An 11,071-nucleotide genomic window follows, 5' to 3' on the forward strand; every position below is an offset into this window, starting at 1 on the left:
ATCTGATAGTCGGGGCACCCGACTATAGCGTTCTCTCTTGTTATATTAAGTTGTTTAGCTGAGTAACGGGTATCTAATAGTCGAGGCACTCGACTATAGCGTTCTCTCTTGTTTTTTAATATTTTTTTTTTGTCTATGGGATGATGCCCGATTTTAATTTAATTAAGCCCGTAATGCCGTAGTATTTAAATATTACCAAATCCAAAAGAAACAAAAACAAAAAATTAATTATACCTTTTTTAATTTTTTTTTATTGTTCCTATGGGAGCTATACTTATACATTACCTGAAATAGAAAGACAACTTTTGGAAAAGTTTCAAGCAGATAGCTTTACAACTGAGGGGCTAGTTTGTGTAGACACGGAGGGACGGTCGGACAGACGGACGGATCAAAAATATTGGGTAATACTCTAAAGGATTTTAAAATCATGAATCCGTTCGCAAGTCATTGAGTATCAAAAATGACCTAATCATTTTTTTAACTATAGTAAAAATTCTGAAAGCGCTGACTTTTAGTAACATTCTCGTCGACATGATCAGATTCAGCATTATTTGCAGAACCTTTTTGTTTCAAACCCAAATTAAACATTATTCACATATGAATTTTAAAAATGTCATGTTACCCATTTCTGAAAATACGCCAGCCATCAATGAAGCCTGACATAACACTCAGTCAACATTTACACATAAGTATAATTAAAACAAACATACTCAATTCCACTGTACGAAAAAAAATCACCTTCAGAGATAAGCATCTATATAATGGCAACTTTCAAAATGAGCCATTCAAGTGATCGTAGAACCCTGATTCAGGAAAAGAGAAAGCTCATGGAAGACAAGAGGATGAGCATGGGAATGAAGTCTTTCTGCGCTTCTTTTATTGGGAGCCAATTCCGACCGAGTGACGAGCCGCGATACTCGTTTTCAACCATGACGAAGCGCCATAGGTCTGATAAGCAATTGGTTGATGTTAATTATGAAGAGACAGACGAAGAGGTATACGAACCTATTTATCAAACTGTATTTGCTGACGACAGGGACCCAGTGCACGAGCCCACTTTTTCTAAGCATCGCATACCACTGTAAGATTTAAAGAAATACAACCAATCAGTGATAAAACTTGAATAAATTTTCCTTTTCCAGGCAAATACGATGTCTGGAGCGGTACCACAATTCCAAACGGGAGTACGCCCAGCAGTTCAAGCGGGAAATAAAACTTTTGATCGACAATCAGTCGACGGCCGAAAATGCCTGGCAATTCGTTAGGTAACCACATATTCCATAAATTTGTCATAGGTGCTAAATAGGGTTAAAAAAAAAACTTGTAAATATTTTAAAAAACTTGTTAATATTTTTATACCCTTGAAGAGGGTATTATAATTTTGGTGAAAAGTGTGCAACGCAGTGAAGGAGACATCTCCGACCCTATAAAGTATATATATTCTTGATCAGTATCGCCTCCTGAGTTGATATAGCCATGTCCGTCTGTCTGTCCGTCTGTCTGTTTCTACGCAAACTAGTCTCTCAGTTTTAAAGCTATCGAATTGAAACTTTGCACACACCCTTCTTTCCTTTGCACGCAGTATATAAGTCGGAACGGCCGGGATCGGCCGACTATATCCTATAGCTGCCATATAACTGATTGATCGGAAATGCAATAACTTTGGTGTTTGTGAAGTTAGGAAGTTGGGATTTTCAATGGGTTTTATATTTGGCCAATCAATCCGACCTACCAAATAAGGATCGGCCGACTATATCCCATAGCTGCCAAATAACTGAACGATTGAAAATGCCATAACTTTGGTGTTTTTAAAGTTAGGCAGTTGGGATTTTCTATGGGTTTTATATTTGGTTAATCAATCCGACCTACTAAATTTCATAAGGATCGGCCGACTATATCATATAACTGAACGATTAGAAATACCATAATTTGGTGTTTTTATAGTTAGGAAGTTTGGATTTTTTATGAGTATTAAGAATGCATCATATGAAGAATTTTGGAGAATATAATTTACACAATATTCTGCAAGGGTATATCAACTTCGGCTCCGCCCGAAGCTAGCTTTCCTTTCTTGTTTTTAATTTTTTTGTTTTTCTTTGGGTTTTGGTAATACTTAAATATTAGGGAATTACGATTTGAATCAACTGCTAGGATTTATAAACATCGGCTTGCCGAAGTTTGCTTCCTTTCTTGTTTTTTAATTTATTTAGATTTAGGATGATTTCATACACTTTGAGTAAATTAAGTTTTAATTGTTTTTAAATTCAACCAATTAGGATAAATTTCGGATTTTGAAAATATAATGAGTTAACAAGAATTTAATATTTTGTAGGACCATGGCTTATACCTCACTTTGGCCCCCGCTGCATACGAGGAAAGAGCTCAAAATGTTTGAAAAGGACTTTTGCAAGCTTTCTCCCACTGAGCAGCACCGCTTCAATAAAATAATGTCGACAAATTTTTGTTAAAGTTTTCATGAACTTTTATACAAGTAATATTTTTTATGACAAATAAAATTGGACATATTAAAACAAAGAAAAAGAATAAAATGTATAAAACGCTTAAAAAATTGACGTAAGCGGAATAAAGAATAAAGACTTCTTATCTTGGAACATAAATCTTGCAATGATTTATTTATCAGAAAAACTAATATTTATATAAAAGGTAAATGTACGCCGTAATTTTACTAGCACACTTTTATCATCTTTTAGGTGGAATATTCTCTTTCTTTAAAGGTCTGGGTTGATACGTACAATATTAAAGCGATATAGACCTTTTTATACACAACCGAATCAAAAAAGATATTGGGTACTTATGTTTTAACAGAAAATTGTGTAATAATAATAAATCAGCGCATTACATAATAATATGTGCTATTCAAATCCGACATAGGCGTTTAAAATTCAATTCGTTTATACATGCACAAATTTGAATATCTTTTATCTTTACTAAACCATTTTCTTTTTTGGTTATCACTAGCTAAAAACTGGAAGAAACTTTTGCCAAAATAGAATGAAGAGAAAATTTCCCAGCTCAGCTAAACTCTCTGGGCATGTGTGGCTAAATTGCGCAGGCCAAAACAAATAACACTTTTGCTAAATGCTGGCGAGCGAAAAACTTGTAATTCAATTGTGAGGGCCAACTTTGCCCAAATGCAAGCCAAATGTAATTAACACGCACACAGACACTCGCACAGGCGTTGGTTATGCTGCAATGGAGTGGCAAAACGACTTGTACACCTGCCAGACGAGCAGACAGATATTCCCGACCCAGCCCAGCCCAGCCCATCCCAACCCCACTCTGCCCAGGCCAACCCAATCCCAATCCGACTGCCGTCGATTGGCATGGAGTGTCCAGAATCACACTCTAACTCCGTGCTTGTGCGAATTTCTGCTGCTCGTGGGCAGAAGTGGAAACGGCCAAGTGGGAGGCTGCCTCCGTCAGTTACAGGCTTAATTGAGTTGTGTTCGCAGCATTTAAAAAGGCCAACTGCGCTAACGATCTGCCCAGATACCGTGGCTGAAAAAACAACATTGAACAAATTAAATATTAAATTTCCATAAATTTACAACGCGTCAAATAACACTATTAAGCCATTTACCGTTTATTATATATGAAAATGCACTTCAAAACAAAAGCAAAAAAACTTACAAATCATTTTGGTTTTGTTTTATTTTTTGTTGAATCAACTTTAAAATTTTGCGTTAAAAATTTAAAACACATATTTTTTCTATTATTGAGACTAAATTTCCCACAGTACGGGCGGCAGAATTCGAAATTGGATTAAATGCCGACGATTTGCAAGCGAAATTCTTGCCCCTCTTACTAAGCAGAAAACAACATTTAAGCTTAAGTGGCCAAAATCTAATGTAGTGGTAAGCGGAATGAAAGAGAACCCTTTTTTAAACAAGTTTGCGGCAACAATCGCATAAATCTAAACTATTTTTTAACAAACAAAAAAAGCATGAACCTCAGACATATTCGGTGATTGATGAATTGAGCGAGCGCAACGCATACGCCATGTGGGCCGGGCAAAAAATTGCAATAATTTAATTGAACATGCATAGCCAAACTGGCTCTGTCACAACGCTGCCCAATCCCACGAACTGAACCGATACCAAAGCCCAAGCCCCCAGAACGATTCCCGATTTTTGTGCAATTTATGGCTTTGGCCTGGATGCACTCGTCACAAATGCCAAAGTCGATTTCGCGGCCTCTCGCGTGCTTTTGAATGGCTTTCAATGGCTCGAAAATCTATGCATTTCGGAATATTTGTGTAGGGGAAGCGAGAGAATTTAAGGAGTCGGGAAATTCAGTTGTGTTAGCCAACAATCGAGTATTGGAAATCCATTTTGTCGGGTCTGAACAGTGCATGCGAACGCTGCACATTTGACTACAGAAGGCCACGGGAGCTGGCTAATGCGATTTGCGAGTGCCCTGCTGATTGTTACCGCCGATTCTGCCTCGGCCACATCATTTGCCGTTTTTCCAATGACATTATTTACTTAGCATTTGCATTTCCAATTTTGCATGCTGTGCATTGGCAATTGCCTGTGCAAACACATATGAAATGCCAAAGGACAGTGAATTTTACGTCTGCTGATTGCGCTTTTATTATGTTTATTTGGTCCCGAATAATGAATGGTACAATTAATTTGAAAGGGAAATCAAAAGGGGCTCAAGCTATCACAGAGTGACCAAGGGCATTTTGACCATTTCCCAACTGAAATGTGAACTCCTTCTGGAAATCGAGTTAGAAAATTACAAACAAGCTGCCAATCAATGGCAAAGGGCTTAGAATGCCCTTATTGAGAGACAAAGTGACCCTTCTCTGCACAGTTTTTAGTTTCAACTGAAAAATTAAATTTGTCGTTTCAGTTTTTTTCCGATTCTTTGTGCGCAACAAAATAAAAGTCGAACGTGCATTCTCAGCCATTTTTCGGGCCAGTCAAATAGAATGCCTGAAAACATTCTAAAAGCATTTTCAACATGTTGCTGAAGCATGGAAAATTTAAAAAATTTGTTATACGCCGAAACTATGAGTTCAGCCTTTCCTCCCCAAAACCAAACTGGCGATGGCAAAATGTTTGATTAAATTTTCATTCTCGAAAGCATAAATTGAGGTTATTCATAAGCATTAAAGGCCTCTTACATGGGCTCAAAAGTTTCAAATCATTTGGCCTAAAATACGGCCTCCAGGTAAATGCGATGATGAGGCAATTTACTTGTGTTTATTTTCGGCATTCGTTTTCCCAGAGTTTTTTCACTTCTTTGCCGATGTTTTACAGGAGCCCTCCCCAGACCCTCGAAGCATTGAGATGATTAAGTGTTCGCTGGCAGGGCAAGTATTAATAAACTTGTGGCACACACTTTTCCACAGCGAGCGGGAAAAATGTGTTTGTTCGGCGAGGGAATGACCACCGAGCCGCAGAAACGGCTTGTAAAGGGAGCGACAATATAATTTAAATTTATTTAACAACCGACTAGTAGTAAAGCGGGAGGGATTGGATGGGAACACACACTCCCAGACTTAACAGTGAGAACTGCAGTACAACAACATTAAGTAGCTCATTAAATTTCCTTAACCAACAGAACACAACACAAACAAGCCACTGGCAGACCAACTGACTTTTCGTTTTTATTTTGTAAGTAGGAAATATTATAGTAGAAAAACGGCGCCAAAAGAAATGAAATCTCCGGCGAGGGCGGGTCAAGGGAGGCGTGGCGGCGGTCTGCCTCAGAGCGGGCGAGCTGTAAAAAACCCCGTAAGTGTATTTTTATTGCGTATAAAATGCATTTTGCAATGCCACACAAAACTCAAGTGGTGTGCGTTTTGAGCGGAAGTTACGACCAGCGGGCTAGGACCTCAAACACACAGATACTCGCCGGCTTGTGGATGTGTGGGTGCTTTGGTGCTTATGTGTGCGCCACGAAATCATGATGTCGGAAGTTATGCACTACGAAATCAAGGAAATCGTATGAAATTCTTTCACTTTTGCTGTTTTTGCATTTTTTAAATAGTGTTCATTTAGAGTAAGGCAATCAAGCGGAAGCAATCAGAATACTGGAACATTATTTAACTATTTATGGTGTACCTTTTGAACACAGCACGAGCCCATAAATAATTGAATTTACCACAAAATAAAACATTTTATGGGTTGCCAACTAGTTTGACTTTACCGCAATTGCAGTCTTACAAAAATATAAACGAAATTGGAAGAAATTATTTGCAAAAAGGAGCATAAACTTACGGAGGTAAAATATGGTTTTCTCGCACAACTATTAAACCGTTTTTAGTAAAATATATATGAAATATCTGTGAAACTCCCGCAAAAGAAACGCGATAATGTCTCTTTACCGCAGTCTATAATGAGGGAAAATTATACAGTCCTTAACAGCTTTGAATGAACGGAACGAAACACTACTCTGAGCACTCAAATATTCAAGACTTACACTACTTACGCTTAAGTCCGCAGCAGAAGTTAATCATATTTTCCGCAAAGCAAACTTCCTCAGCCAGTGCAAATACCCCAGTCAAGTAAAACAAACGAGTTGGCAAGCAATGATTGCTCAGCAAGGCTACTTGTTGTTAAATATGTTACACAAACAAACAACATTCATTACACCAGCAAGTGGGTTGCTTCGAAGGGAATGAATGGGTCTTAAATAAAGGATCGTTTATGAGATAGTTGGCAAATTGGGTGTGCGGCGTAAAAATCTGAAGGTATTGCCAGATGGTTATAGTTCGGTACTTTGGTGAAAAGTTTAAAGTGAAGAAGGCATTTCCGACTTAAGATATATCATAAGATCAGCATCACCAGGAGAGTCGATCTTGCCTTGTCCGACTGTCCGTCCGAACTTTTTAAGCTATCTGGATTAAACTTTCCCAAAAGACATTATATAACTCCTATAGGAACAATCAGAAAGAAAATTATAAAAAATTTAAGCTTCGTTTTTTTTTAAATATATATATTTACATTATATTATTGTACGTTAGAGTAATAAGTAAACTAATGTACCTATAGTTTGTTCTTTAAATGTGTCCAATGTTAGACATTGCTCCTTGAGTAGCAAACATAAATCGTATTCCATTCGAAAGCGCTTATGAATGATAAATGGTCCTTATGTTGGGCTGAGTAATATATATAATATTTAAATAAGTTGGGTACAGGTACTTTAGCCACTGCTTAGCCAGTGCGTATGAGTAATAAAAATTCGTTGCTTTACGATGAACAGCTTGTGGCTTGGCAAGCTTTAAGTTATGCATAGTTTGGTTTTTTTGACGATGCTCTTTTCGAGCGCTATTAATTATAATTTTTTCTCCGGCCACTCTGGCAACATATGTATGTATGGGCACGGACACGGGTGTCGGCCAAACATTTTTAAAATTATATATGTGCATAAAAGGGAGCAGACACCGACACGGACTCTGACACGCTCACATGTGCCGGAAATTGGCGCACACCTTGCAGCCATGCAGTGGCAAGGATTTTTTCCATAAGCATCATAAAACCAGGACTGCCGGACGATGGCCAGCCATTGGATATATTGTGGCGTAAATGGGGGCTGGGGCAGCTCAGCATGCGGAAATTATAATTTATAGCTCTGAGCTGCGGATGCCAGAGCTTCTCGTGTGTTTTTTCCCTGTGAGGGCTCTTCTTCTGAGAAGCGACTTTAAAATTGGTGCAACTTTGGCATTAATTGAAGCTGGCCATCGAGGTTGAAAGCCCACTCAAGCATGAATCATATTCTATGGCAGTTTCCAAGTGTCAGAGTGTGCCGAGAAAAAGGCGAGAGCCTCCATTTTTGTTAATACCGGGTGTTGCATGAATTGGAGCGGAATATTCTCTTTGTGTGCATAGTTTAAAACGGAATTAAAGCTCCATTCTATCTTGCCAATGATTAAAACATCACACTCTAATGCCCATAAATTGTTAAGTCACATTGAAAACAAATGTTTTATTTAATGACAGGCCTGACTGCATTCACAGCTCTGGTTTCATGTCAAATTACTTTCAGCTGACGAATCATTCATGATTGTTTATTATTGTGGGCTATGCAAAAACAAAACAATTAATTGTATTTGATTAATTTTAAAGAAATTTAGCCACGGGGATGCCTGAGTTAAAGAGCAAAATTTACATGACGGTTGCGTGCCATTGTTCACTAAGTAAACATTTGTCCAGTTGACCTTTTTCAGGTGTGTTTACACAGAGCAAACAAAGCTCGACTCAACTGGTAAAAAAATGGCCATAAACTAGCTTTTGACAAATGACGCACTTCCTGTCATCGCACACAATCACAAATGCATACATTTGTCTCATATCGCGAACTGGTATAAAAAAGGTCGAAACAATTGCTCCGCGTTTAAATATGAATTTTCCACATAGTTACATTGTTCAACAATAAAATAATTTATTGTTTGAATTTATTTATGAATGCATCTGCAAATTTAATATGCACAAACGGCAGTTTGTTTAAAAGCAATTTAGCGGAAAAATGTAAGCAGATGCGGATTTTATTCATCACTTTTTCGCTTACTGCCTGTAGCTAAAAATCTTTTTGTGAGAAAGATCTAATTAAAATTTAATAAGTTAATATTAACCGGTATTGTTTACTGCTTAAACCGCCCACAAAACATTCACAAAAAAATGTTTCGCCTTTTTAATTTCAGAACAGGAAAATACAACAGATTAATTGCAAAATTAAATTTATCGGTTTCAGATTTTTTCCATGAAGTAATTATCCCGCTATTGCAAAACATAATTGCAAAATTAAATCTGCTAATTAAGCCATTGCCAAATGGAATAAATGGCAGAATTTACTTTGCAATTGCATAAGCTTTAGCACCCTAAACCTAAATCGGTTTTCATGAGATATTCGACCCTGCGTTTTTCCTTTGGAGTCATTTGAAAGAATTTGGAGACAAAGTTATTCAGCTCTCGCTTTGTATGCAGAGGGGGCCAACGTGTTTTATAGCACAGGATACTGGAAAGCGAAGAAAAACCAGGTGAACTTTGCGTTTTCATTTTAAACTTTGAGCTTACTTCTTCAGAAAAAACTGGTCGCAGATATGGCGTTGATTGGCAATGAAGTGCTCCATTTCCTGCAAGAACTGCCGTTCGTACATCGCCTTGGCGTCCAGATACCGAACATAGCAATTTAGATCACTGTAAAATAGGGCAGCTTATAACTAAGAACTCAACACATCTGCTATAGCCGCACTATGAGAACTGCTTCATAGCGTAGCTGGGATGCAAGCTGACATCGGCCTCATCTCGGAACCAAATCCTCGGCTCCCACCACTCGTCCAGTTCCCGGAGGCTATTGAACTCGAACCGGGAGCTCAGCCCTCGCAGGGAAATCAGGGAAGCGGACTTGGCCTTGGTCAGGAACTGCTCCACCTTCTTGGTCTTTTCTTGGGCCTTGGCCATCAGACTCTGGCTAAGATGGCTAACGGGAACCTTCTTTCCCCGCAGCACATCCGCAAACGAGGTGTTGGAATTGATGTGTTCAATGTCCACTGCGTCCATATTGATAATTTGTCACTGCTTTACGGGAATTTCAGAGCCGACAGACAAATGCGTTCGAGTTGTTTTAAATGGCATACTTAAGCGAGCCGCACTTTGATCGAACAATTAATGCTTTAATAAATATGTCGCATAGCTGTCATTTTGAACAGCGTGCGTATCCTTGGGGATTTTTTTAAGCCGCTGGTGTTAATTAATAAAAATGGAAATAGCCGAGAATATCGTGCGGACTTATCAAACGATATCTGAAAACAGGACAGGCTGCCGCCTTTTATTTACAGAGCCATTCACATGGGCATTTCAAAAATCATTCATTAATTTTTTAATTCAACAATCAGGCTGTCGCAAAAAGGCGTTGAATAAAATCAAAAAAAATCTCTGTAAAAATATCACATGCAATTAATGCAGGCAATATGCATGCAGTTATGGTAAGGGATACGTATTGCCACAGTTGCCGACACAAAAGTTTCCTGTAGGCGTATTTATTGCTTTGGTCGATTGTCGATTTGATTGATGATATATGAGAGTTTTTGGGCCATTACAGGCCATTTTTGGGAAAAAATGGAACATAAAATAAAACTCTTGAGGAGACTCATGCTGAGTATTTTAATTTTCAAATTATTATTTTCGGTTTTCCAGTTAAAATAAAAGGGGAGAGAAATTAAAACACATAATGGTCAGTTCTAAATGAAACAGCTAGTCAACCCACATGTATGCTCATTATCCAGGTTGGTTAAATATTAACTTCAAAATAATTCCACACATATTCGCACCATTAAATATGCATTCGCGCATTTAATTATATTCTTTGAACCGCTCCGAGAGGAGGAAACAGAGCCATCCGCTGGACCGCAGGAGAGGCCTATCGAAAGGGGAATAGGAGCTGCCGCTGACAGGAGACCTGGCCAAATGTTTGCCCGCAAGAACATGGCCAAAATGCTGTGTCTATTAAGAGCACATTTAAGCAAAGACCGGTCTCCGGCACGTGTGCAATGAAAACAAACGAGCCCATTATTGTTACACTTTTCTTTGGCAGCCCGGCCGCACAGCCCATTAATGATGTGTTATGGCTTCAAGAGGCCGGCCTAGGCGATCCTTGAACTTTGACCAGGCTGAGCCTCTGAATTGAACTCTAATTGCACATAATGAATTGCACACATTAGGTCAATGAACAGTCCGGACTGCCACAAAGTGGCTAATGGAAATGCAATGAACTATTTATGGGCATTGGTAGCCGGCTGGCTAGAGTTTGATCACGCGCACGGATTATTAAAGCCGGATTTCCCTTTAAAGTGGTCCCCGTAATCGTGGCTGTTTTCCCTGGCTTTTTGTCCGGCATTTTGGCCACCACGAAATTGACAGCAGCTCCCCATAGCGCGTAATGACAAAACACTGACTAAAATGTTAACAGCAAATCCAATTTATTACACCGTCGACCGGCGACGGACATTAATTAGCAAACCGAACACGTAAAAGGTATTAAACGCAAACTCAATCTGCCAACAGGGAGAGTGCCAAATAACAGAGTGGTTGATCAAATC

The 11,071-nt window shown here is 38.6% G+C and overlaps 2 protein-coding genes across 2 annotated transcripts; one reads left to right on the plus strand and one right to left on the minus strand.

The window, feature by feature from the left end:
* The first annotated feature begins 667 nt into the window (after nucleotides 1–667).
* On the plus strand, nucleotides 668–2,618 carry LOC108053090. Its single transcript, XM_017135667.2, has 3 exons — nucleotides 668–1,081; nucleotides 1,143–1,265; nucleotides 2,333–2,618. Exons 1-3 carry the CDS (start codon nucleotides 762–764, stop codon nucleotides 2,466–2,468), a joined length of 579 nt encoding a protein of 192 aa, XP_016991156.1. The 5' UTR covers nucleotides 668–761; the 3' UTR covers nucleotides 2,469–2,618.
* A 6,032-nt stretch (nucleotides 2,619–8,650) lies between these two features.
* On the minus strand, nucleotides 8,651–9,611 carry LOC108053089. Its single transcript, XM_017135666.2, has 3 exons — nucleotides 9,226–9,611; nucleotides 9,048–9,170; nucleotides 8,651–8,988 (listed from the first exon to the last, which is right to left on the minus strand). The coding sequence occupies exons 1-3, from the start codon at nucleotides 9,531–9,533 to the stop codon at nucleotides 8,844–8,846; spliced, it is 576 nt and encodes a 191-aa protein (XP_016991155.1). The 5' UTR covers nucleotides 9,534–9,611; the 3' UTR covers nucleotides 8,651–8,843.
* Between the last annotated feature and the right edge of the window lie 1,460 nt (nucleotides 9,612–11,071).

This window comes from Drosophila rhopaloa, unplaced genomic scaffold (genome assembly GCF_018152115.1).
Source record: "Drosophila rhopaloa isolate 14029-0021.01 unplaced genomic scaffold, ASM1815211v1 contig_155, whole genome shotgun sequence".
Taxonomy (NCBI): Eukaryota; Metazoa; Arthropoda; class Insecta; order Diptera; family Drosophilidae; genus Drosophila; species Drosophila rhopaloa.